General features: G+C 39.0%; 2 protein-coding genes across 2 annotated transcripts in view; both read right to left on the reverse strand.

Annotated features, from left to right (window-relative positions):
• Positions 1 to 534: 534 nt before the first annotated feature.
• On the reverse strand, positions 535 to 7,840 carry LOC307018053 (putative ferric-chelate reductase 1). Its single transcript, XM_079648111.1, has 7 exons — positions 7,706 to 7,840; positions 6,905 to 7,005; positions 5,177 to 5,383; positions 3,563 to 3,673; positions 2,955 to 3,096; positions 2,430 to 2,558; positions 535 to 1,163 (listed from the first exon to the last, which is right to left on the reverse strand). Exons 2-7 carry the CDS (start codon positions 7,001 to 7,003, stop codon positions 1,111 to 1,113), a joined length of 741 nt encoding a protein of 246 aa, XP_079504237.1. The 5' UTR covers positions 7,004 to 7,005; positions 7,706 to 7,840; the 3' UTR covers positions 535 to 1,110.
• A 10,026-nt stretch (positions 7,841 to 17,866) lies between these two features.
• The window catches only part of LOC307019952 (uncharacterized protein), a gene marked incomplete at its 3' end in the record, with an annotated part of 29,423 nt that continues 19,509 nt past the window's right edge, over positions 17,867 to 27,780 (reverse strand). Inside the window, exons 41-55 of the mRNA XM_079651048.1 lie at positions 27,132 to 27,197; positions 26,860 to 26,928; positions 26,698 to 26,763; positions 26,543 to 26,614; positions 25,686 to 25,748; positions 25,372 to 25,434; positions 25,217 to 25,276; positions 24,999 to 25,073; positions 24,721 to 24,777; positions 23,490 to 23,552; positions 23,240 to 23,314; positions 22,966 to 23,005; positions 22,706 to 22,757; positions 21,090 to 21,504; positions 17,867 to 19,339 (exon numbers count right to left, since the gene is read on the reverse strand). Of these exons, the coding sequence (XP_079507174.1) occupies positions 17,867 to 19,339; positions 21,090 to 21,504; positions 22,706 to 22,757; positions 22,966 to 23,005; positions 23,240 to 23,314; positions 23,490 to 23,552; positions 24,721 to 24,777; positions 24,999 to 25,073; positions 25,217 to 25,276; positions 25,372 to 25,434; positions 25,686 to 25,748; positions 26,543 to 26,614; positions 26,698 to 26,763; positions 26,860 to 26,928; positions 27,132 to 27,197 (2,709 nt within the window). The remainder of the gene's footprint in view (positions 19,340 to 21,089; positions 21,505 to 22,705; positions 22,758 to 22,965; positions 23,006 to 23,239; positions 23,315 to 23,489; positions 23,553 to 24,720; positions 24,778 to 24,998; positions 25,074 to 25,216; positions 25,277 to 25,371; positions 25,435 to 25,685; positions 25,749 to 26,542; positions 26,615 to 26,697; positions 26,764 to 26,859; positions 26,929 to 27,131; positions 27,198 to 27,780) is intronic.

Genomic DNA, 27,780 nt, shown 5'->3' on the forward strand with positions numbered 1-27,780 from the left:
TTTCTTAATATGTTTATTAGAATCAGCATATAGTTTGAGTTTGGCGTCTAGGCTCGGGCCTCATCACTCCACAGATTTAAAGTGAACATTGACTGATGATTAGATAACTATCCCCCGAGCCTACAGGTGGAAGCTGGGGTGGTGGTGGGGCAGGCGAGCAGCAGCAAGATGAAACACAGCAGCAATAGAAAGTGAACACAGCAGTGACAGCAGCAGCAGCATGAGCGAGGCAGAGGCAGGAAGACCTGGCAGCTTAAATAGAGCGGCATGTTTAGGAGAATGTGTTTGGTTGGTTGTAAGAGGGACGAGGTGCGTCACGTGTTAATGTATCATTGGTGCTCGAGTTGACTGCCTGAACTAGCTCGCAGGCGTCGCCCTATTACTGGCATTTTTCACAAATCGTTAGATTTGATTCAGTAGCTACAGTATATGAAGTGTCCGTTGCGGTCCTAAAGTCATGGTTTGTTATGTGTACCATGATGCATTTTCAACATGTGTATAACAACTCTGTTAATGATATGACTCCACAAACAATTACAATTAAAATGTAATTTAATCATTTATTATTTCCCTTTAAAAAGTATTTTACAGTCACAGTACATTTTACATGTAAATATTCAAACACAATAATGACACAGCTGGTTTGGCTTGGGTTTCCCTGAATGTGTGTTGAAGTTTACTTTAGTTTCAGTAAACAATTCAAAGCCTGCAAATGTGTGTTTATAAAAACTACCTGAGGTGCTAGATAGGCTGGATCAGATGGAAACATATTACTAAATAAATGCAAAACTGTAATTACAACACTTTTTCTATAGCCCTATGCAGGAAATTAATAACATCATTTATAATAATAATAATAATAATACATGGGATTTGTATAGCGCTCTTCCTAATGCTCAAATACGCTTTACATATAACCAATTAAGGCATTTGAACCATAACAAGTGTTTAATCTGGAGTTTGATCACAAAGTACATCTCAAGAACAAAAAAAGTGCAAAATTCCCCTCAAACATGTCTTAATGAGTTCAGTGAAAATATTTTAATAAATAGCTTGACACTCGGTTTCTTTCTTTCTTCATGGCGTCAAACTGGACAGCTCTCTCTCCTCTCAGACTCTCAGCAGGACGGAGAGCGTGAGGACGCTCAGCAGGAGCAGCACGGCTGGAGGGAAGGAGGAGAAAGATGTTTATCACAAAATATTAAATCATTAAGCTCTTCCTCCTCTGCTGTTTGATTGTTACCATGGCGCCTCTCTTTGTTTTACAGATATCCGGTTTTATATGCAGAGGTTTAAAAAAAGATGGATCCAGTTAAAGAGCAACTTCCAGGTTAAAGACACCAGTGAATAAATGTGTAGGAAAATGATGAATAAACTAGATTTTCAAAAAAATATACAGAAATATACACTACAGTGACATCTGGCGTCGTTTTTGTAAGAAATTTTCACTTCCGCATAAAAAAGCCTCGGCACGTGACCTCCCGCGTGTGACGTAACACGGGGGACACAAGGGGGGGAGCGGCCGGTGTAACGTATTAATAAACATGGATCCCAATGCTAGTTTCGACACAGAAGACACAGAAGAAGTCGAACATGAATATTCGAATGCATATGACGGACCACAACCTTATAATTATGAGCCTGCTAAGCGTCCAAGAGACCAGGAGCAGCCAAGGATTAGAAGAAATAACGGCCATCGGAGAGAAATTGAGCTGTGGTGTGAGGAGAACCAGTGGAGAACTGGGCAGCTATCTTGGTGAGTGACCGGCGTTAGCTACAGAATGTTAGCTAACGTCACATCACAACATTGTAAAGTTAGCTATCATATATCAGGCTATAACTAAAGTAGCATTGATAATATAGTAACGTTACTGGCAGGACTGTTGATACTGATCCATAACAGAAACTAATGCGCAAGTATCAGCCGTATCTCGCGTTACCTAATGCAACTCCACACTACGGTGCTGTGTACCGGAGGGGAGACGCGAGATACGGCTGATACTTGACGATCTGGCGGAGAAAGGTTGTGGAGCCTCCGTTGATATGCCGTTGTAAATGGCTTGATGGAAAGCAGGTGTGTAGTCGGGGAGGGTGCACAGCTGATTGCAGCAGGTGAGTGGAGGTTGAGCCGGGAGTGACAGTCACCACGCACACACAAACAACACAGACAGGGGGAAACAAACAAACACAAAGGAGACGGCTGGAGCAGTACAGCCACCACAGCGTTACCTAATGCAACTCCACGCTATGTCTTACGGTGCCGTGTACCGGAGGGGAGAGAGAGAGAGAGAGAGAGAGCAGCGAAGGGGGGGCGGAGAGAGAAGTAATACGGTTTCCTGATAAAGCTGTGGAGAGTGCTGCAGGGATGTGGATGCACAACGCACCCAGGAACGAACGCTAGCTCCGGTCCTTTTTACTGTTTTTCTTACCATGAGGCTGGAGAGCTCCACTGTTGTTGGGCATGGTGGTGGGTGCTGCTGTTGTGGGGACGTTGCTTTCGGGTTTGGTGAGGTCCAGTCGTTTGCTTTTCAACAAGACATTGAAGAGACCAAGAGCACCTGAACAATCACAAGAGGAGGACAAATCAGTGGGAGGCTAGACATGTATTGACAGCCCTTAAATATATAGTAGAATGCATTAAAGGTCCCCTATTATACTGTTTTTCATCAATATACTATAGGTCTCAGATATATATATAAAACATGTCTCTGAAGTGTTTGCTCCAAACACCAAACATGGTGATCATTCTCATTTACCTCTTTACACAGAGGGGACACATGTTGATTTATACAAGACATGAACAAGTGGATTTTGCTTAATAGGTGACCTTTAAATACAGAATCATATCAAATCAGTAAACGTTTCAAAGTGGAAGCAGTTCATCTGTTCTTATCTCTGGATATAAGCGTGCAAATCTGTAAAAAACTTTAAATAATCAAGCACTGTTTCCTTACTTCCGTCGAAGCTTCCGTTCCCGAGCAGGACGGAGAAGGTAGTGGCTTCAGTGCTCCTGGTGTTGGAGGCGTTCACGTTGGGGACAGTGAACTCACACTTGATCATATTTCCTTTCACCATGCCACGGATTTCTTTCACTCTCTAGAAAAAGATAGATAATGTAATAACTGTTTCCAAGGCTGTGTGCTGAAGCCAAGGATAACATCTGCTTCACTGAGCAACTCGAATCTAACAGCAGCTGCCTCTCAAAACCAGACTTTTCAGATCAGTTTTCACATCTACAAATCTAATGTACAATCTAATTTTGGCATTTGATTGCAAACAGGTGGGTGACAAAAAAAAAATCGAACGATCTATCATTATTTTAAATTAAATGTGTGACAGTTGAATGAATGGACAATAATTGAGTATCTGAGCAATATGTGCATTCATTAAATCACTTTCATTTTCTCATATTAAGATTAAATTGTAAGCAGTAGAAAAAAAAGATATGAAGGCATTTCAATTTCTGGTCCTCCATTGTTTCATATCACATACATAAGTACATTTCCCTAAGTGTGAATACATGAATATGCCAACATCTCTATGAGTACATTTGAAATCTCACCCTCTCAGTTGGAGTGAGCATATCGTCAGTGTTGTTCCTCTGCATTGTCCGGAAGAAGAACGTCCCGTTTTGCGAGCTGTTCTGAGCGCAGATGAAAAGCATGCTGGTCCCCTGCCGAAATAAATATTGGTGAAAATATGAGATGGCTTCCTTGAAGTGAAGACAATGACACATTGCTACAGTACAGTGTCTTTGCTAAGGCGTCTGGAGTTTAGTGTCCAGCTCATATTGTTTTGTTTTGGCTCTGTGTTCACCTGAGATGGCTGGTGTGTGTGTGTGTGTGTGTGTGTGTGTGTGTGTGTGTGTGTGTGTGTGTGTGTGTGTGTGTGTGTGTGTGTGTGTGTGTGTGTGTGTGTGTGTGTGTGTGTGTGTGTGTGTGTGTGTGTGTGTGTGTGTGTGTGTGTGTGTGTGTGTGTGTGTGTGTGTGTGTGTGTGTGTGTGTGTGTTTGCATCATGTCTTTGTGTGTTCCTGTCGAGGTCTCACATAGTTCTGGAAAGTCATTGCACATTATGCCTCAAGATATTCGTGTAAAAAACTCTGATTTGTTGATGGAGAATAGAGAATAGCAAATTGGGGAAAAATTCCCCTTTTGCTAAATTATAATAACAACTTTGACAGAGTCACAGAATGTTAAAATGAATACAAATAAAACGTGATGTTCTGCTCGATTTACAATAAAACGTTTAAAAAATACAAGAAAAATACTTGTGAAATTATTTTGTCATAGTCGTTGGAGAAAACGTGTTAATAAAATAACGAGAACAAATTGTTTTACAAAACAAGTGTATGAGGCATCAAGAGTGTATAAAGGATATTTGGAAAAGACAGAAAGGCAGCAGCACAATACACAAACACAAGAAGGTCATTATGAAGCATGTAAGTATAATATTCAACATATTTTTAAGTGGCCTTATGCTATATATCTTCAGCGTTTAAAGAAGTAGCACATTTGATGACAGTCTGACGTTTTTTTAAATGTTTTCCTTCAGTTTAAATCTTAGTTGAAATATATGAAATGTTATATTTGGCATCTGGGTAATGTTGCGTGACACACAAGAGGAAACGTTGGCGCGCGATTACATAACACAGGCATCATTGTAATATCAGGTAATAAAACACCGGTTTATTACTTCTCCATGGAAACAAAGCAGCCGTATGGTGTTCCTCAAACAAATGTGGGCAAATATGATGTGGCCTATTCCAGGGGCTGGATCCTCTAAACCAGTGGTTCTCAACTGGTCAGGCCTCGGGACCCACTTTTTCCTTTGTCAATAAATCGCGACCCAAAATTTGAACCACTCAAATCTATTCAACAAAAGATCGTGCTGTAATATATATATACGCTTTTCAGCATACAATATTAATTAAAGTGAAGTACAGTGCATATATCCCTTATATCCTTTCACAGAACTAAAGTATGCTTTTAAAAAAGGTTTAATGAGATGATGGAATTGTGGAATAATGTGGGATTTTGTTTGCCCTGATGTTACGCAGTATTTACATTGTTTCTATAAGTGAAGATTTGTTTACCTACTTTTGATACATGCTCTGATAGAATAACTGTACGTATATATAAAAAATGGCCACACTGCATGATTGTGTGTGTGTGTTACCTCTGAGGCGTTGGCAGTGAGTCCCAAAGCGATGTATCCTGCAGACTCTCCGCTCAGCTCGACGGAGAGGTCAACCCCGTTGGGAGGCATTGGGTCGGAGGAGACCGCGGAGACAAACAGACAGGGAGAGTTTCCAGAGGGGTCGCAGTTCTTTGGAGTCTCCACACACAGCTTGGAGACTCCACAGCCATCTCGAGTGATGTTCACCTGTTAGACACACACAGAAACATCAACACGGGCTTTAAAGGTCACCTATTATACTGATTTTCATCAATATATTACAGGTCTCAGATATATACAAAACATGTCTCTGAAGTGTTTGGCTCCAAACACCAAACAGATCATTGTAACATTACCCATAATCCCCTCTGTTTCAGCCCTGTTTCCAAAGTACTGATTCTCTGTCTGTTACTTTAGATGAAAATAAGGAGCCCCTCCCCACGCCCCTCTGAGAGATATTTGGTTAAAAAGAACACAATGGTGCTCTAGAAGGAGATCCAGGCGATAAGGTGGGGGGGGGTTACCTTGGTTGGTGATTGGCTGATGGTTACACAAGCCAACACATCGTTATGACATCATAAAGTGGCCAAAATCTGATCAGCTCATTTTCAGACAGGTTTTCATATAAATGGATCAGGACAAAAAGAGAGAGAATCTTTTTTCCTGAAACGTTCAGAGTCTCTTTCCACAGAGGGGACACATGTTGATGATGATCAGATGGTGGACTTCATTGTGTGTTAGGGATCTATTCCTAGGGGGGGTATTTAAGGGCAAAACATAGCTGTTTGTGTGTAGTTTTGAAATCAATAGTATGTTTTAAGCATTTCTTTTTAAAGTATTCATGAAAAAGTGGATTTTGCATAATAGGTGACCTTTAAACATCTGCGGCTACTCTCAGCTGGCCTCATTCTTTCCTTCATCTATTTTGTAGTTGGATTACATTTTATTTAGCTGACATTTTGTGTAGAAAGTGATTTACTATTTCTGCCATCAAACATGAGGATACAAACTCAGGACAGCAAGAAGAATACTGCAACTACACTACCTTTAAATTAAACCAACAACTTCAAACATTTCTGTCAACATTTTTTATTAAATGGTCTTCTTTTTTTTTTAAATGTTTTGCTGAGTTACACTTCACCAATTTGACAATTTTTCAGTTTACTCATGGCGAAGAGTACTCAGCATGTTACATAATGTCCTAATTATATTTCAAAAAGCTTTTTGAAGTTTGTGAGATGTCTAGAAACTATTGAGTTGCATTATGGGAAGTGTAGCGTCCACTGTGTTTTGGATCTTGGATCTTGACCAGCACTTGTCAATGTTTAGGCTATTTAGAATTGTTCTTGATTTTCTTTTAAATATTAATACTTTTATTAGTATAGACCTCTTAAAATCAGAGCCATGTTTTATGTTTTTGTTTATTAAAGTTATGAATTTGAGTCTTGAAGTCAGGCTGCGTCAACAACTTCTCAATAAAAGAGGAAAGAGAAGTCCAGACCGAAGAAATACGGCAGATTTGAAATACTACACTATACAGATCAACCTGACCTTTTATTAAAGAGCTGCTACATTTAAAAATGTATTTGTAAATTATTATCAACACTTCAAAATACAAAGGAAATTGGTCTTTGGAAAAATATCTGTTGGTTACCTGTTTGAAGTACAAAGGTCAAGCAGGTAATTTGGTTATTTACATTCAGAGGATTGAAGTGAAAAAACTCCCACCTGTGTATTATTGGAAAAAGACAAATGAGCCGTTCCCTGGACTTCTGGTGACAGAAAGAGCAGCAACGCAGCGGCCAATACGATCAATCCTCCTTCCATTTCTATCAGGACGACAGTGATCGACAAACAATGGAGAGTTAACGTTGAACATGTCTGATCTGAGAGCCTTTCCATCACCGATTTACCCTCAGTTTTAATTCGAAAATCTGAATCAATCCCAAAGATATTTAAACTTTTTCACAGCATATTCATACCTGATCGAATTTCATATTTGTATGAATCTTTCATTTAAGCAAGATTGTAAACATTTTGAAAACAATGAATTTTACAAATCCAGAATTTGTAGTAATGGATTATAATTTTTAGAGTCAATACATTTTTGAAATCCTGTTTGAAAATGATATACGGAAATAAAACAATCACGACTGACGTTACTTGACTTTTATACTATATACACTACTCTAGTACTAGTAGTCCATCTTGCGTTCTTTGTCATGCTTTTGAGAGAAATCAAATCAAGTTTTATTTTTATAGCACATTTTTAAACGATGTTAGGTCGAGCCAAGAAAGTTAGCAAACTTAAAGTAATATTGAGTTCTTTGATAATCTGTAAACCAGAACATTTCTCAGTATCGTTAATCTATTCCAGGAAAAGTAAAAACATCATGAAGTAGGACAATGGTCTTTGAAATCACACAGCAAACAACAATGAGAGAAAGAAGTGGGTATTCATTATTAAAATGAACAATAACAAAACATTAAAGTAACCACTCAGTAATCAGGTTTTCAATAAAGACTTACCTGAGGTGTGAGAGTCAGACGTGGAGTTTAAAGAAAGTTTCTTCAGCTTTTTTTGCTCCTCTGTGTGTGAGAGCTCCTGTGAGAATGATCAGCACTGATGCTGCTGCGGGTAATGAGGGATGAGGGAGGAGGAGGGCGGAGGAGAGGAGGGAGGAGGAAGGAGGAGGAGGGGGTTTCTGCAACACCCTGGAACAGGTTTGTCAGCACCTGAATGACGACCTGCATGATGTGTTGAAACTGGGAAACAAACACAAGTTGAAATTCTGGTTCTCTGAGAAAGAGACATAACCCCTCTGTTAGTCAAGTCAAAGTCAACTTTATTGCCAATCTTCCAGTTTGTGTGTACAGACAGAGAGATCGGAATACCGTTTCCCACAATCCTGAATACAAAAATACAAATATATATAAAAATATGTATATACCTATATATACACAATCAACAGACACATTGCACGCATTAAGACCTAAATAAAAGCACAACAATCAATATATACAAAATAAGTTAGAAACTGAATCTCAAGTTTAATCTAGTTTACATGTTGAGCTTAATTACATACCTTAGCAGATAATGATTTATTTAAAATGTAATGTTAAATGTTGGTGTCTAAATTCTTGACCTACATTCATAAAAACACACGTTGAGCATCAAGTATGCCAAAGTTACAAAATGGCTCTTTTGAACATCTTTCTAGAAGCTATTACTTGAGTATTTGTATCTGTAAATAAAGTCAGTGATTTAAGCTGATTTTCTTTTATTGATATAACGGTAACATTTAAATAAATATTAAATGTAAGAAAAAAATATAACTATACTTTTCAGTCACAAAATGCCAACAATTCAATAAAATGAACTAATAGTTTATGAGTGAGGGCAAATCAAAGAAGTTGAAATAACTTTTATCCATGGACAATGACACATTCCTGTCATTATTGCAACTCATCGTGACATGTGATCCGTTGTTGCTTCACAGTCGACACCGTCAGTGAGAACAGAGACCTGACTGTAAAGTGAAATACAGATCAGGCCGAAGGTGTAATATCCTGTCTCATTACTGTGATGGCTTCCTGATATGTTTCCAGTCAAGGAAACTTTGATTTCCTTAACACATTTTTCTATAAATAAACACCCTTCCACTCTTCAATTGAATGTGAAAGAAAACAAGTTTAAAAAAAGTTAAAGTAATATCAATTGTTTTTAAGCTAGATGCTTTAAGATCAATAAGAATCATTTTAAGTTAAACTATGCAAACATTCACATTTACTTAGACTCACAAAACAACACAACTGTCACAGACCTTGTGTTTCTCCTTATTATACTCCTGTCAAAGTTCAGAGGTCTTAGAAACTATTTTTAACCCATTATAGGACACTTTGCTCTCGGATGGATCACATTTCTTTCTTTTGTTGTTACCCTTTCTTTAAAGCAGACCTCACCCTTGCTTAACAAAAGAAACTGAGCTAAAGGAGGTGTAAAGGAGAAACCTCAAGAAAAAGTTTAATTGGTGAACAAGTTTCTGTTAACCCTTAAGAACCCGGACCCATTTCTACTCTTGGGAAACTTAAGGGGAACATCATTTAGACTAAATAGACCACCGAGAACACATTTCTGACAAGAAATACATACGTATATGTCACATTGGGCTTTAATGGTGAAATAACTCTTATTTTTAACTTAATTAACGAGGATGATCTTTTGGTTTAAATTAGTTTGAACATTCTTTGAATTGAAGAATAAGAACATATTAACTCAATATAATTGAATCAGCTAAATTAACTGAGCAGATCATAATCATATTTCTAATTGTGCATATGTCACTTTGGGTTTACTGTGAAAGTTTAGGGTTAAAGTCCCGATCAGTGTCACAGCGATATTTATCTCATTTGTTTCATATAATGTTTCCACAACAGGTTAAATGTATTAAAGGACATGTTATGTAAGCATTTAGATTATTTTTAAGCTTTTGAAATGTAGCTCATGGACATCTTGGACATGTTGTCATGGGAACACAAAATAAAATGTCCTGGACCATAACCCACCAGACTGTTCAGTGTGTGTCAGTTAGGGACTTCATGAGATCAAATAAACAACAAGTCCTCCAACTCATACGACCAAATAGTTCGATTGCTCAAGCACTACGACCTATAATCACGTTTTAAAGTGTTCGCCCTCTAGCGCTCCCGTTGATTGCAAACGTTACAGATGGTCGTATACTCACAAATAACCCTCTCTGGAAAATCCTAAATTGTAGGATAGTTTGGCCATTAAAACGCTTTTTGATTAGATTTCTAGCGAGAAGTGTATATTGTACTTTTAGAATCCACGTCCAGTCGATATGTAGGATCTATAGTTTGATAGATATTACGAAGATGATTTGAGGTCTCGCCAGGAGAACGTGTATGCGGCAGCCTCCATGTAAAGTTAGCGTCAACCCTCACGGGGTGAAAACAGTATTTCCGGTCTCAAAGTTTTCATAATAAAACCAATGATCAAATGATTTAACAGATATATCTGCATTACTCATCAACTAAAAAACATCAGTTTATCCTTGTTAATTATACGACATTAATTGGTTTGAATTGTGTACAATGCTTTTGTGTTTTTCCCTTTCGATTCAGAGAGACACCTTTCTTTTTTCAGAGGTTTTGATAATCCTGGATGTTTTAGCCGCAATGCAATGTTTATGCGATATGAAATCGGAAAACATTTAAAAAAATTAAATACTTTTTTCCGAGTGTTCTTGCTTTTCTCACATAAGTCATCACATAACGGCATTGCAATACACGGTTCGGCTGCATTAAATATTACATATCTGCTGTAGTTATTTATTTATAGAGCCCTGATGAGAAGACCTTTTGACAAACTGGAAGAAATGCCGCAAAAACTGAACATGTGACGTAGATCATAAATATATCAGCAATTAAACAACATCTTACATATTTTTTCACACAATATGTCTCCTTGCAGTATCAAAACTAATTAGGCTGACTTTTATATTTGATCCAATTGGTAGATAGGCTGTATTTACACTATAACGGTGCACAGCTGATAGAAAAGGGACTTACTTACTGTTACTGATTTTCTTTTAATTAAAGAATATAATATACTGAGTTGAGAGAATAGTCATGGTTTGGGTGATTGGAGACACTAGACCACTGTTTTTTTAACCCGCACCGCCTAGTGGCTAAAGCACGTTATTGAATTTTGTTGTTGAATGTTATATTTGATGAAAACATTGAAATCTTAAGAGTAGCCTACATACAAAATAGGGGGAAAGTAGAAGGTCAATGATAGAAATATAGAATAGAAAATATCAAGAAGATACTGTAGTGATCTCTACAATAAAACAGTTTAGTGCAGGACGTCCAAAGATACTAACAGGAGGAAGTGCACAACAGACAAACTAATAAGGCTTTATTTAAACATTAAAGAATACTAAGAAGTAAAGGTCTTCTTTTGAATAAGAAAAAAAAGTTGGGGGTATCAACAGATAAATATGAAGTTTGACGAAGTACTTAACGTCTAATATATTGCACTGTCTATTTTGGATCCGTCCGAGTCCAGTTTTGGAAAGTCTGCCGTGGTTCCATTCCATTTCAAAGAGCTGTTTGACGCTCGGCGTAACCTTGGTGCACTGCCACTCCAACATCCAATCACAGAGCTTGAGGACTAATCATGGGGTTTGTAAAGCAAAGCGGATGTTGTAGTCCCAAATGATAGCTGAGGATTCTGGGTAGTGTAGTGTCTTCGGAAACTCTGTAGTGTCTAAACTCCGAAAAAACGATTTGTTTTCACCTCGAGTTTTCACCCCGAGGGTTGACGCGACTTTACATGGAGGCTGCGTAAAGACGTAGTATATACACGTTCTCCTGGCGGGACCTCGAATCATTTTCGTAATATCTATCAAACTATAGATCCTACATATCGACTGGACGTAGATTTTAAAGGTACAATATACACTTCTCGCTAGAAATCTAATAAAAAAGCATTTTAATGGCCAAACTATTCCACAATTTAGGATTTGTGAATAAAAGAATCTCCGGAGCGTTTGCAATCAACGGGAGCATGTTGTTTCTTACACGACCACTAGAGGTGCTACACTTTAAAACGTGACTCTGGCTCGTAGTATGCTGCTGAACAATCAACCTATATGGTCGTTTTTTGTGGGAGGACAGGCTGAAAATAAAGGCTAAAGCTGTATAAGGCAGAACATTTAAAGTTAATGGGACACCCGTGTCAAAGTGGGTCCTTATGGGTTCAAACTAAATGTCAAAGTGAAACACAGCTTCTCCAGTATTGTAATGAAAGCATCTAGCGTTGTTCCTCCCAAAAGACTAACGATAAAGTGTATAAACGGACTGAGTAACACCTGCTAATGTAAATTAAAACATTTTATGGAAAGAAACTAATGTCTCTTTTACTAGAAGTTCATATTTGTACCTGATTCTCTTGGCTTTATTATAAGTAACGCCCTCACAATAATAGACAGTAAGCACATGTTTATGTTTAGCTTGATTATAATAAAATATATTTTCTTTCTTAATTCAGTTTGACAGCACTGAAAGGAACAGTTTTGTGAGAATAATAACGTGTGAGTAATATTTGACAGATTTACTGAACCCTTTAGTTTGATGTAAATAGTGATATATTTGACTTACTTTACTCTTTACAAGTCTGTGTGTGAATACATTGTGTGAATCAGCCCCTTCAAGTCCTTAAATCCTCAAACTAAATACACCTGATCTGATCCTCTCCTTCTCAGTTGGTACGATAACATTTGAAGAACTAAACACGAACAGGTGGAGGGGAAAGGTTTGTCATTGGTTTCAATATTTGGAGTTTTAAGCTCCATTCAAATGTGGGCCCATTAATCCCTGGTATTGTGGATGGTTACAGTAGAAACTCCTTTTGAATTTGAAACCCTCAGTAGTTATCACTGATCAACTGTGAATGAACATTGATCTCTCAATGTGTTATTTCTTAAGGGGAAATGCCTCCCTGGTTGTAAAGTTGGTACTTTGCACTCTCTCTTTCTTTCTTGGTTGTTTTGCCTCTCTTTGCTCTGATCAACCTGCAGGGTGTATGCCTACTGCAAGGTGTGTTGTTACTCAAGAGCTACAGGATAAACAGACACACTGAGGGAAGATCGATGAGGACAGAAAACCCTTAACAGTCTGCAGTCTGTTTGATGAGGGTTTAAAGTTAAACTAAGCCGTTGTCACGCACATTAGAGTTGTAATGCAGCCAAGTGGATGACATTCTTATAAATTGCAACATTAAACAAATATTACAGTGTTTCCTTTAAGATGTGTGGTACAGCTGCTTTTAGCTGGCAGTTAAGGTGTTAACAAATACAATTGATTCATGTAAAATCCCACCTACATCTTTGAAAAATGTAGAGATCTTCCACTTCAGGTTCATATCCGTATGTAGTGTCTCTCCTGGGACATGTCTCCACGCTTTAATGTTCAAAAAGCTCTTTATTGTTCTCATACTGCCTGTGCAGCAGCACCTCTTTTCACCCTCTGTCTGAAACCAGAGCCCAGTCTGCTCTGATTGGTTAGCTGGCAGGCTCTGTTGTGATTGGTCAACCGCTTAGAGATGTCCCGCCCCCCTTAGCCCATCACGTATAATAAATTGGAGCGAGTGTTACATAGGGATGTCACTGAAGTAAACAAAGGAGTCCAATGTAGTCGTTGTAGACCATGAACAAAAATCAATCGAACACATAGAAGGGAAAACCGACCAAAAGCAAAGTAGGGCCTCTTTAAGTAGTTTGGCTTCTTGACTTTGATATCTTTAAAGCAAATAAAAGTGTCTTAAAATATTTTTTCTGCAGATGTTTACCATTCCTCTATGAAAGAGTACATGACCTATATATGCAGCTCAGTTTCAGAGCAGAGGACACTGATCACACTAACATAAACACACAGACAATAGAGTCTGTCCCGCTTTGTTATTCCAAAAGATTCTTCCTCTGTGTCTTATTACTATAAGCTGAAAGTGTTCCTCATTCTGTGAGATGACTATTGAGTAAGATATGAACTGAGCTAATGGAAAAATATTCCAGAGACTGCCTATCCCTTCTTTTCATTTTGTGCGTAGAAGAACAGATAGTTGGAATGCTGTTAACAACATTCCAACTATCTGTTCTTCTACGCACAAAATTCTTTATTATTCCGCCTGTTATTCTTCTTCTCCCACATTCCACATCGCAGAAACTCCGTTCAAACATCAAAACGTTCAGCTCGGTCGGGAATCGATTGCTATTACTTTTCTCATGTTACGGTTCATAACTTTCATAATTCCCGAGATATAGCCTATAATTCATTACATTTTTAACATTTGAACTTTAACATTGCACAGCTCGTTCAGGCAGAGTGTGTGACGTCAGAGTTAGAGTGGGGGACAGTTTGAAATTCGCCTTCATATTTTTTTTTTAAACCTGCCATAGTTCCCAAACCCTACATTCCTGAGACATAATTTTTCATGACAAACGTAGGAAAACATCTCGTAGCTTGAAAAATGAAAAAAAAATGAAGCAAAAAAATTAAACAAAGTGCCTCTTGAGGGCATGAAGTGACAAAAACTTTCAACATGTCTCCATTAAAGCCCTTTGTAATTTCAGGCTGATATTTCCTCACAGCAGCAGCCTTACACCTTTAGTTAAACTGCCAAAAAGGCCACATTATTGACCCGAAAGTACACAAAAACCACACTTCAGATACTCAAGGTCCTTGAGATGCTTCAGGCTTTGAAATGTCACTGATATCCATTACGGTTTTTCAACAAAACGTTCACGTGTAACAGGTTTATCTCTCATTCAGAACAATGGAAACCTTTGATCTCTGCACACCTCGTTAGCTCAAAAACACCTGTGTCATGGAACACGATGATGTCATCACTCCAACTGACATGCTCAGAGCAGCAGGCTTCAGATAAAGGTTAATGGTCCTGCCCTCAACAGCTATACGTCAATTATGGGGTGTCATCATATGCCGTTTCCATGGAAACGCATCCCTCGCCATAAAAGACGATGTCGCTATAACTCCTATGAAAATGTTCAAAAAGGGCTCAAACTTCACATGTGTGCTAACAGTCCAGCCGTGAAGACATCTACGGGACAGTTTTGAGATTTCTTCAAATGCCGTTGCCATGGCAACACAATGCTCACCATGAAACACGGTTTTCTCATAACTTCAGTGAAAATGCTCCAAACGGCCCAAAACAGATCTGAGGGAGGAGTTAATGATGGTGGCGATGAGCTGGGAGATGGCAGGGAGGCTCTCTTTAACACATTTGGAGGGCATTGGGTCAAGTGTGCAGGTGGAGTTCACTCCAGTCATGAAGTCGGACAGTTGCATGGGGGTCACAGGGGAGAAGTGGGACAGGGGCTGTGAGGTGAAGGGGTGGAGCCAGGAGGGGAGGTGGGGGGTGCTGATGAGGGTGTCAGATTGCTGTAAATGTTGGTTATATCAATATTTTGTATCAGCACCTCCTTAGTTAAACACAGCCACCACTCAAACACAGTACATGTTGATCCTGTTCCTTTGCTACTTTTCTGTTCATTGACTTGTTAACCATGTTGGTGTTAAGGAGTCAGGAATTCTTCTTTGAAGAAATGTATTGTAATGAGATTTATTAAACATGCCTCTTAATGGTTTCCGTTACAGTAAGAGCAGAATAGGACATTAAATACAACATGCACACCCAGAGTAAACTCATCAAGGCTTTAAGATTATTTTTACTGAGAGCCAATTATTATTAATCAGCACTAAAAACGATTTCAAAAGAAAAACTAAAAACGTTTTTCAACATGTATATGTATTCTACTTTTTTTTATTTCTATTTTATTGCTATTGAGATGTTGACATTTTTAAATGTTTATTTTAATTCTTTTGTACAATGCCATGTCTTTTTATGCTGCTGCAACACAAACATTTCCCAACTGGGGATCAATAAAGTACTTCTTATCTTATCTTAATAAGAGAAATGAACTCACTAGTTTTTATTGAGCTATTTATAGATTTTTATTTTGTTTACTGTAAGTCAAAATGGGCCTCATACATTTGAATGTATTTTCTCCTTATTAGTATTTATACCCATCCTAATTTAAAAAGGGCTTTTCAAAATGTTAACAAAGTACTTGATGTAAAAATACATTTGTTTACCAGTGCTTTTAATACTGTAGTTTTATCGGAAAATGTAAAAAAAAGTACTTGTTATACTGTAATATTTCTTGCAACACTCAAATCCAACAGGTAGAGAGTTTAGAATAAAGAATACACAGACAATGTATTTGTTTAACTCGTGCTTCAGCTCTCTGTCCCGCCCAGTGGTGACTGTTACCCACAGCACCACAGCACCCCTAATGAATCTCTTCGATGTTTAAATATCCAAAATCCAGTCTTTTTTATTAGTTTATTTTTTCTTCCAAGATAAATTAGCATCCTATGTCCTTTGTTTGTGAAATTGTTGACTTATTAAACGGTTTGTGTAAATGTGTCATCAGATAAAAAAACGTCTCGTCAGTCGTGTGAAGGAATGAGGAAATAAAAGTGTTGTTCAGTTTCACAATCCAATACGTGTACAGTAATAATTTATTTGTTCTGTAAGAAACCAGCACCATAGAAAATATTTACCCATATAAAATACATACAGTGAACATATACGAATACGAGATGACAGAAGACACCGCTGATGAATACAGACACACAGTAATACATCAAGAAGTGACATGAAATACAGCAAACCTGACATGAAGGAGTCAGGTTAAAGTGCATCGGTCAACATTGTCTTAACTGGATTTAAAGAAAGACAACAAATTATTTGACACCCAGGAACAGTTAGACATAATTCCTGTGTTTCTCCGGTTTAAAAAACACCACAAAAAGGCACATTATAGACTTAAAGAGTCCCAAAAAAGTTATCCCTGAAACACCAGAACTATAGAAATGAACAGACACCGTGTTTCAGAAACACACGTTGAGGACTAAAATATAAATGTGATTCACAACATAGATACAGAAGTCATTATCATAATAGTAGCAGCATCTCCACTGTAGTGTATCTGACATAATTGGCAGCGAGGTCAGATGTTGCATTTCTATTCGGATGCCATGGCAACAAATATTTTTATAAAACGAGCATCAGCTTTAGGTAGTAAAAAAGAATTAGAGGAAGTTATAACTCCTATTGTAGATTTGAAAATGTAGTGGTAACATCCATAAATGCAGCTTTTTGGCCCTGAAGTTTTCTCTCAACACAATATCAGAAAATTCAAAAGTAAAGCGGTCATAATCACGTAAAATGTCTACATACAGGGTCTTCACTTTCTTTACAGAAGCTAAACCCAAACGTTTGATGAATCGGTGTTTAAGTGAACCCAGAACAGTTCACTACATTTCCAGTGATTAAAAGATGGGATCAGACTTTAGTCCCAGTCGACCTTAACACTGTACATGCGTATATCACATTCATGTTGACATGCCCAAATGTACTTTGAGACAAGCTGCACGTTCAGCTGAAGCTAATGTTGGCTTTCCTTTAGGACGTTTACAACATGTCAACGTGATTGTTATGAATTCAATCTGCTTTATTCCTCAGTTTTCTGAGAAGAACATGGTCTTACATTGGAAATAACTGGTCAAACAAATGACATCATGTTCTCCTGCAATATTAACGGGGAACTGGAGAGAGAGAAATCCAAGATATAAAAACATACTTAGATAAAACTCTAAACCTTACAAACCTGAAGCTTGATATCTGAGCCAGCATGACTCCATGACTCATTGATGTTTCACTTTTTGGCAGGAAAACTTGTCTTTGGCGATTTAAATTCGTTTTAAATTGGACTTTCCCAAACTGAACCTTTAAACCACTTGATCCCATGACTGAATCCTTTGTTACACTATTATCTAGTCTTCTGGAACGTCACTTTTTTCTTTAGACGTCATGATATTTTATGTGAGTCTCATGAAATGTGAAGAAAAGACAAGATCGTTGCAAATCAGAAACTATACATTTTTAACATTTCAAGACTTAAGTCCAACAGGAACTCATTTAGCATTTTCCCATTCTCTAAACTAAACTAATATTTTGGCACAAGTGGTTTTATTTGATAATGTGCGTATTAATATAAAGAAACGCCACAGGTAAACTATTTAGATATTGAGGCCGTCCTCCAGCATCGCTTTGGATCGAGGTCTGGACCCTCTGTGGCCTCTCCTCTCTCCCTCCTCTCTCCTCGTTCCCTTCCCCCCCTCCCCCTCCCCCTCCTCCTCACCTCCTGCTCTCTCAAACCTCCTCACTCGTGTCTCATCGTGAGGAGTCTCCTTCCCTCCACTCCTCTCCTCCCTCCTCGACGCCCCTTCCTGACTTCTACGAGACTCCTTCCTCACGTTTCCATGTTCCTCCCTTCCCGTCCCTCTCTCAGACTCGCCTCCTTCTCTCCCTTTCGCCGCCTCAGCCCTCCAGTCCTTCCCTCCTCTCTCCTTCTCCCTCCAGCTCCCCGACCTCTCGCTCTGTTTCCTCTCCTTATCGATATCTAAAGTTTCGTGTTTGCTCCCTCTCTCGCTCCGGTGGGATCGATCTTTCTCGCCCCTCCCACTCTCCCCCGTCTCTCTGCCGCTCCTCTTACTCTCTCTCTCCGGGTTTACCCTCTCACCTGATCTGCCCTTCATCTCCTCCTGTTCTTTCCCAGCTGTATTTTTCTCCTCCGTCTTTTTATTCACACTTTTGTCCTCTCTGGTCTGATCTCGCTTGCTCTCAGGCTTTTCTCTACCGGCTGTGATTCGGTTCTCCGCTTCTTTGTCTTTCTTCTTCCCTTTCTGTGGCTGTTCTTTCAAAACCTCCTCTCGAGTCGCTTTGACGCTCTCCACTTTCTGCTCCTTTGCCTCAGCAGAAATCTTCCCCATCTTGCTTTCTCCGTCACCTTTTCCCTTCGTGCTCTCCTTCTCCGTCACGGCATCCCTTTTTCTCATTTCTTCCTCTATTTCCTCTTTGTTCTTAATTCCCTCTCCTTTTTCGCTCACTCTCTTCTCCTCCTTTTTCTCCTTGTTCACACTTTCCTTCTCCACCTCTTTAATCTTCTTCTGCTCCTCCACCTTCTTGTCCATCTTCTCCTCCATGAGGTCCAGCTCCTGCTCCAGCTCCGCCAGCTTCTTGGGATCAGACTCTAAATCGTCGTCCACCTCTTCCTCCACCTCCACGATCTCCTCGAACTCCTCCACCTCGATGCCGTCCATGGTTTTCTGCAGCTGCGTCTTCACCTTGTTCAGATCCAGGAGGCCATCTTGTAGTTCTTTGCACACGTCCCTGATTTTGGTGGCAAATTTAGTTTTGGCGCCCTTGCGGAGCTCGTGAGAGTCTTTGGCGAGGAAGAAGACGTCCAGAGCGAGGAAGAGACCCGACATGACGCCCGTGGTGACGCTGATGGCCTGCGCGGCTTTAGCGGCTCCGCCTGCCACGCCCAGAACCTGCACGGTGCTGATGAGTTTATCCGTGTTGATCATCAGAGCCTTCCCCGCGCGGCCGCCCTCCTTCATCACGTGCTTCAGGTTGTGGTTCATCGCCTTCTTCGCAGCGCTCTGGGAGTATTTCTCAAAGTCCCACTCCTGCAGGGTGGCCATACCGGCCTACGAAGGAACACAGACAAGAAAGGAAAGTGAGAACCGTGTCAGAAAAGATATTATTCAAAAAATAAATGTTAACCTGTTAAGCCCCGAGCCTGTTTTCCAGGTCTCAGGCTCGAAAATGACATTCCCAGAACAAATGACTATATCTTCACTTCTAAAAGGGGTACATTAATAATGTTGTTTCTTTAAGCAAGGATAAACCTGTGAGTTGGACGTAGAAGAATCAGAATCAATATAGATTTTTTTAATTTTAAAGTAAATTCAGATTGAACATAGTGAACTGTAAATGATAGTGTCCGTCCAAAAATAAAACATTACTTATAGTGAAAAGCACCTTGAATGCTGATGGATTATCAGTAATCATCTCAAAGTGACACAGACTCATTGGATTAACCTTCAGCAGCGTTTTTATCATTTTAATGCCATTGAACACAACTTTTGATCAGAATAACAGCAAAGGTAAGAAATGTGCCGTTGCTGCTACCTAAAGCTACGTCGTGTGATGTGTGGGTTCGCTTCCCATACCGCGAGTTTTGATCGCTCAGTGATGATACTTATACATCTAGAATCTGTGGAATCTCAGCTTGCTAGCTGATATCTTGTTTGTGCAGATCCGATAAGTAATAAAGTGTGTTAGCATTTTTTCGCTCAGGGCTCATTTAGACACTTCTTGTGAGACTTGTGTTTTGTTTCGGTAAAAATGGTTAGCCGAGTTTCTTCCCGTTAGGTGGGTAAGACACATTCATAGTTTATTAAATGTTAAGAAGCCCAGACGCTGTTTCTTGCAAGATGTTGCCGGTGCCTGGGGCTTAACAGGTTTTAAGGGACACTACGAAGGTTGAAGTTCTTTCTGTGATTTTTAAGAGCTATTGCTCACTGGCATCACACAGCTTTTTTCTTAGAATTCAGCATAAATACATTCAAAAAACAAAACTAGGGTTAAAGTTACTCTCATTTCAAATATCTGGTGTTATTCTTTTATATTTGTTAGATTATGCTGTAATATTTTGGAAAACAACAATGTCATCAATAATATCACATTTCAACATGGAAGAAAGACTCACAGGTAAACGGCTGATTCCTAATATGTTACTTCAACAAAGGAACATTTGGTTGGATTAAATCTATAATCGTAATGTGGAAGAGTTAATGATGTACTACTCAAAAACTACAGGATGACAAAAGTATTTATCCTGAATGAAAGAACCAGATTTTGGAAAGAATTTCTGGGAAAAATAGTGCATGTGATCCGGAGAAAACATCCTTAGACAAAACAACGTAGAGTGTGTGTCTCTTCTCTCATTTTGGCAACGGCTAATAATCTTATTCCAACAACACTTTATTTGGTTAATAACCTTTTCAGTATGTTACACAAAGGCACCATCACTCACATTTTAATCTTTAAGTTAATTTATTTCCATAACTAGTAATATGAAATGAATGTACCGGCTAACTAAACTATCTTCATGTGTAGTTCATTAACAAAGCTAACACACACCTGTTGGTATAACTTAAACTCTTCTCATGTTGAACTCAAAGTACTTAAAGTCTTGTATAAAACATGTTTTAGGCTTTTATAAATGTTGCTACTTGGGAGTCTTTTTACATAAAGACATACACATTAAAGAGATATATGACAGTATGACCCTTGCTGCTCTACGTGTATTCTCTGACAACCAGAGAAGAAGAGAGACAAGCGGAACGTTTCTTTAAGGACTTACAAACCACTAAATCTCAAACATGTCCTCACCTGCACGAACTCCATGCACTCCCTGATGTCCTTTATCTCCTCCTGGTATCCCTGGATCATTTTCTCCAGATTCTTCCGGTCCATGTTGGAGTGAACTGTGTCCGTGATGTTGGCTGTTGCCGAGGTGATGCTGCCGGCCGTCGCCACGGCGATCCCCACCGCCGTCACGATAATAGAGGCGCCCATAGTGAAAGGAGCCAGGATGAGGCCAGTGATCGTTGCGATGCTGCCCGCCACACTGGCCACGCCCCCCCCCACCGCAGCCTGCACCGTCTTCTTGTGGAATTCATCCGCAGCGTCGGCCAGAGCCATCAGCTCCAGGATTCGATGCTGTAAGGACGCCCCTCGCTTGTTGAAAAGACGCACGAACAGACGGGCGGCCATGTAGACTCGATCAGCCGCCTGCTCCATCATCCTGCACAGAGACATGAGGGGGAGGCTTGAAACTAAAAGGTATGCTGCACCGGGTGAAGGTACATTTAGAAGCTTGTATGTCTAAGACAGGGGGGGCGTGTCCAAACTTTTTTCACCGAGGGCCACATACAGAAAGATACACGAAGGGCTGGGCCGCTCACTAGAGGTGGGGTCTATTGCCTCGTAAGTTAAGTTATAAATTAGCACAATAGCTAAATTAGACCTTAGCCTCAGAGTGATTATAATAAGGGGAGATATGAAGGGTCTATTTCAAACTGGTCATGTTAAAAAGTTAATGGGCTTTTTCTTATCAACTAAGGTTTGTTAGAAAATGTTTCGGGACGGGAGCACGTTGATACTGTACGACCTTCCTAGCCGGAGATATGGCCGCATTTTACAATAAACTTCCGTCGGGTCGCTTAAAAACAAATATCGCAAATCGAATCGCAATATCTGTCAGAAAAATCGCAATTAGACTATTTCCCCAAATCGAGCAGCCCTACTTCCATTATACTTTTTGAATTTGCTGAGGGCCGATTCAAAATGGTCCGCGGGTCGCATTTGGCCCCCGGACCGCAGTTTCGGACACCCCTGAACTAAAAGTATGGTGCACTAGATACATTTAGAAGCTTTTGTGTCTAAGAAATTGCATTTTCCTATGTGAAGGTGTCCAAAGGGAAATGTGCAGGTGGTCAAAGATAAATATGTACTACACCAAACTTTGACAAATATTGGACAATAATGATTCATTCAACCCTACTTCTAAAGAAAGCCCTTTATTAACAATTTCACAATCATACCAGCTAAAGTAATTAAAGTAAGCACCAGAGCACCAAGTCAAATTCCTCGTACGCATCAACCTACCTGGCAATAAACCTGATTCTGATTCTGTAAACCAGCTGGTCAATGTCACCTAGAATGATTCATTATCATTCCCTTTCTTTTAACCCAGCAGAGCACAACAATACTCCTCATTAAAACATTTTTGATCAACTCGACCTGCACCTGGAGAAGCAGCAGGCAATTGATGATGGGTTCAAGTTGGTTAGTTCGGGTTGACTCATCTTTTGTTAGTTAGTTCAAGCTGTCTCTTGACTTTTATGAGTCATTGAGCTTCCTGGCAATAGTGACAGTGCTTTCTATAGATGTGATAAATATTACATTTGAATGAAAATGTATTGAAGTCCCAAAAATGAACTTACATTTCCTCATCTTGCTCCTGTAAGTTAGAGTTCTCGTTCCACTCTGCCCAGCCTGTGAGCCACAGCAGAGAAATATCAGTTAGTACATGGAGAAAATACATGACACAGTTTTTTGTTACTGATGTTCTGTGCTGATTTCTCTAATCTTATTTTGAATGATTTAATAATAATGCAACATTCTTTTTGTGTAAACATGAATCAGTGGTTTTCTCCTGTTGACTCGCGAAACAAACAGAAACTAAAGTAATGAACAAACTGACCTTTTACTGTGTTCCACCACAGCGTCAATTCATCACTTTCCTGAAAAAAGAGACATTTGTCAACAAAACAAATCACAGATGAACCTTTTTGTGCCGGTCAAAATGTTCACATGTGCCGATGATAGTTTTTTATTGCACAGAATTTGGTATCGGTGGATCTCGATTTGTGGCACCATACATGAATATACACATTAAAGTAAAGTAAAGATTATGCTAAATAAAAGGCCAGACCGAGTAAACCAAACCAAAAGGAGAGAAAGACTCTGAAACACACCGGCTCAGTTTCCAGAGGGTGTTCTCCAGTGGGATAAGCTGCCATCTCCACATTCTGCACGTCCACAGTGCTGTCCTATACAAAACAAACACAACAAGACTTTCACAAAACTCAGTTTAAAGAGTTTGTCTGTTAATACTCTCTCCAACTTCCCCTCTGTATGTCTGTTAATACTCTCTCCAACATCCCCTCTGTGTGTCTGTTAGCATCACACAGACACCTATCGTTTTAATAATATCATCATGCTGACCTGTGCTGGGTTCAGATCCTGCATCTCAACAACTTCCTGAATATCAGCCATCTTGTCTGAACCCTGTGGAGGAAAAACTCTGTCAAATTGAACAACTTGAAAACACATTAATTTAAAAAAACTTCTGTGCCGAAAATAACTGGGGAACATTCTAATGACCTCATGGACTGATCCACGGAAAATGTGTAAGTTATCAAAAACAGCTTTAAAAAGAATTTAAATGGCCAGAATTTGTTTTATAAATGGAAAACATTTCCAACATGTTTCTTTATTGCACAAAGTTTCAGATCTGTCTTTGGTGAATATTCCATATTTCATACAGGGCTGCACGATATCGGAAAAAACTGACATCGCAATTTTTTTTCCCGCCCTGCGATATATATTGTGATATGAAAAAAATACAGGAATTGAAGAAAAGACAGTTTTTCTTTGTCCGCAAACCACCCCTTGTTTGAACTTTAATGAAATACAATTGGTATTTTTTTAACTATCTTTAACCGGATGAAGGATTTTAGTCACGGACGTCTGGGTCTTAAGTTATCAGAGCAACAAGCTGAGCTCGCTCGGTTAGCAGCGCCGAACTGGAGAAACACATGAAACGACTTTATTCAGTGTTTTTACCTTTAATCACCGGGTCCGTTTGCTTTGGAGATTTGATTGTGATAAATGGTAAAATGGTAAATGGACTGTACTTATATAGCGCTTTATCCAGTCTTTAAGACCCCTCAAAGCGCTTTACATACTACATGTCATTCACCCATTCATACAGAGCAGTGTACCTTACTCTAGGACCTAACATTCACACACATTCACACACCGTTGGAGCAACTCAGGGTTAAGTATCTTGCCGAAGGATACATCGACATGTTGACTGCATGGGCTGGGATCGAACCCACAACCTTCTGGTTGAAAGACGACCACACTCCCTCACAGCCACAGTCGCCCTCACATGATTGGTGGTTTGCTGTCACTCACTCAAGTACCCCTGACATGAGAGCCGCGCGAGTTTTCCTTTTGTAGCAAGCAGCAAAATAATTATAACATGACGTGTTTGAGTCAATTTGCCTACTTAATATCGCAAGTCCTAAAAAAATAAATAAAAATAAGTAAATAAATCAAATTGCACGACCTGCGCATGCCCATATCGCGATTATCGTCACAACACGATATATCGTGCAGCCCTATTTCATACAGTCTATTGTCATAACTGAGGAGTAACTAGAACACATACCTGTAAATTCAACTTTGACATTTTGGGACGAGTTGTCTTGACTCTGAACGAGACAACCTGAGGAACAGAACAAGAAAAGAAAAGAAGTTTTGTTAATGAGAAAATGAATTTAAACATCAAAGTTAAGAGCAAGATAAAAGTAATCTCTTCATGATATAAAATCTGAAGAAGAATAGCTGCTAACACTCCTTTCTGTCACAGCTACAGAATGGATGTAATATTAATAATAATAGATTTCCGTTGTTGTTTTGCTGAACAATTGAACAACAAAAACTCACTCTTTTTTTCTTCTTGATGGTTTTCCTGCGCCTCAGCCCGAGGCCTCCTGTCGGTGCCTCCAAGTCCTCACTGTCCTGCAAAGGAACACAGAGATATCCAGACATGTGCATTTAGCCAAGTATTGTATTTAAGTACACATTTGAGATCCTTTATAATTAAACAGAATATAATAAATACATGTATTTGATGCCTATCATTGCCTCCGATAACGTCGTACCTGTTGTTCAATTGTTTTGGGCGTCCTCCTGAAGATTCCAGCGAACCCTCCTTTTTTCTCCTGTTACAAAAATAAAACATGAATTTGATAAAAAAAAAAGTCTTAAATGTTTAAATACAATCAACCTGTGTAACACACTCTACATCAACACTCACCTTTGTGGTTTCAATAAGATTATCGTTACTGTTGGACAATTCACCGAGTGCTGAAAGGTCATCCTTTAAAGTCAAAATAAACAACAACAGGAAGTCAATACCACTCAAACCTTTGTGTGGAAACCATCTGTGAGAAGAAACCAAAGTGCTTACTCATTGGTTCTATCTCTTGTGGTTATTTCTTTTAGACATTTGAATGTATTTTTCTTATAATTACATGGCTGAAACTTTGAATCCTGCAAAATGTTATAATTAGTTTTGAATGATCTCGTCTGTGTTGTTTTAATCTTGTCCACAGACATTGAGACTCTCACCTCTCCGTATCCGGGCAGGCTGTCGCAGCTGCCGTAAAGATCGCTTGTGTCCTTGAGAGGGTCCTGAAAAACAAAAAGAAACGTATTGGTTTTAGCTTTCTGGAAGTTATTTACCTCAATCATTTACCGTAATTTTCGGACTATAAGCCGCGCCTTTTTCCCCATTTTTCGACGCTGCGGCTTATATAACGGTGCGGCTAATCTATGGATTTTTACAGCTAGCGCCCACTAGGGGACCTCTTAAATCTATGGATGTTACAGGTTACAGTCCACCACCTTTAACTCTATGGGCTCTATGGCCGGTCCGCGGACCCCCACCTTTAAGCGGCGGGTTCCAGCAGGAAAAGCTGGAGGCCGGAAAAGAGTGAGACAGGTAGCGCGCAAAAGTAAAAGTGGAACCGAGAGTGGTATGTCGCTGCTGCGGTTTATATTCAGGTGCGGCTTATAGTCCGAAAATTACGGTATTTATTTTAAATATTTTACAGTAAGGATTTCACACATTTCTCTGCATGATTTACTGGGGCAAAATAATCACCATTAAAATATTATAGCGATAAAAATACTTTAAAATATATATAATTAATACTATACTTCTTAACTAGTTATTTTGTGTATTTATTGTCTCTTTTTGTCAAATATATGACGCTCAAAATATGAATATAGGGAAGAGAAGAGAGAGTCTGTAACGCTGAGTTTACATGATATGACCATATTTATATTATTGAAATAAATGCTATTTCATTGTTTTAAAATATCACAGTAATTGTGAATACCGGTAAAACAAGACACCTGCCGCTAAACAACCACAAACAATGGACATCACATAAAAAATAAATAAAACATGTTTGTTAGGTTACTTTCTCAGCGACTAGGCGTGGAGACGGTTTTGGAGACTTCTTGAAGATCCCTGCCAGTCCTCCTGTCTTCTCCTGAAACATAGGAAATACGCTCATGTTAATATTTAAATAATAATTAACAGCAGAACAAAGAAAACAGAAGATGTGTTTTGTACCTTTGCTTTGTTTGCTTCTAAGAGATTTTCACAACTGTCTGATAACTTCGTATCTTCGTTTAATTCCTGAACGCACACAACCGGAAAACAAGTGAATAAAACAAAAAGTCAAATGTTGTGATAAATGTTGATATGTATGTGCAGGTAGAGCGGCTGCTGTACCTCGTCTGTTGTCGCCCCCTCTGATGGTTTAGGAGTCTTTTTAAACATGCCACTGAAAATATTTTTCTCCTGAAAACAGAAAAACACTGAGTAAGTGAACACTAGCAATTCTTAAGCTCAACCTGATTACAAAATAAACGTATTCATCTAAACTAGCTAATACATATTCAGTTATTTTCTAATTGACATGGGAAACTGCATGTTGTAGCGCATTTCAATAATCCATTTAAAATATTTTATAGTGGGGACATTTCTTTTTTGGTTGACAGTACCTTTGAGTTGTTGTTTTCAAACAGACTGTCATTACTCGCGGACAGCTCCTTCTGGTCGTCCTTGTCCTAGAAGAGAGGAAAGGACAGTTTATCATGTTTATTTCTTGTGTCTTCATTTCTTTTATGTACATTGCCTTGTGTTTTTGATGCTGCTCCAACACAAACATTTCCAAAATTTGGATAATTAAAGTACCCATCTATCTACCTACCTACCTACCTACCTACCTACCTACCTACCTACCTAATGTACCAATCTATCTACCTACCTACCTACCTACCTACCTATCTATCTATCTACCTACCTACCTACCTAGCTATCTACTGTACCTACCTATCTATCTACCTACCTATCAATCAATCTACCTACCTATCTACTGTACCTACCTATCTATATATCTACCTACCTATCTATTTACCTACCTATCTACCTATCTATCTACTGTACCTACCTATCTATCTACCTATCTATATATCTACCTAACTATTTACCTACCTATCTGCCTACCTATCAATCAATCTACCTATCTACTGTACCTACCCATCTACCTACCCATCTACCTACCTACCTAGCTATCTACTGTACCTACCTATCTATCTACCTACCTATCAATCAATCTACCTACCTATCTACCTATCTACTGTACCTACC

Source organism: Notothenia rossii (assembly GCF_949606895.1).
Source record: "Notothenia rossii genome assembly, chromosome: 9".
In the NCBI taxonomy this organism is placed as follows: domain Eukaryota; kingdom Metazoa; phylum Chordata; class Actinopteri; order Perciformes; family Nototheniidae; genus Notothenia; species Notothenia rossii.

What these genes read in the sequence shown, in the direction of transcription:
- LOC307018053 (XM_079648111.1), bottom strand. Translation starts at nt 7,003, where the DNA reads ATGGAAGGAGGATTGATCGTATTGGCCGCTGCGTTGCTGCTCTTTCTG. An exon ending in CTTTTTCCAATAATACACAG is followed by an intron (nt 5,384 to 6,904) that starts GTGGGAGTTTTT and finishes TGTGTCTAACAG; the next exon opens with GTGAACATCACTCGAGATGG. An exon ending in GAACGGAAGCTTCGACGGAA is followed by an intron (nt 2,559 to 2,954) that starts GTAAGGAAACAG and finishes GTGATTGTTCAG; the next exon opens with GTGCTCTTGGTCTCTTCAAT.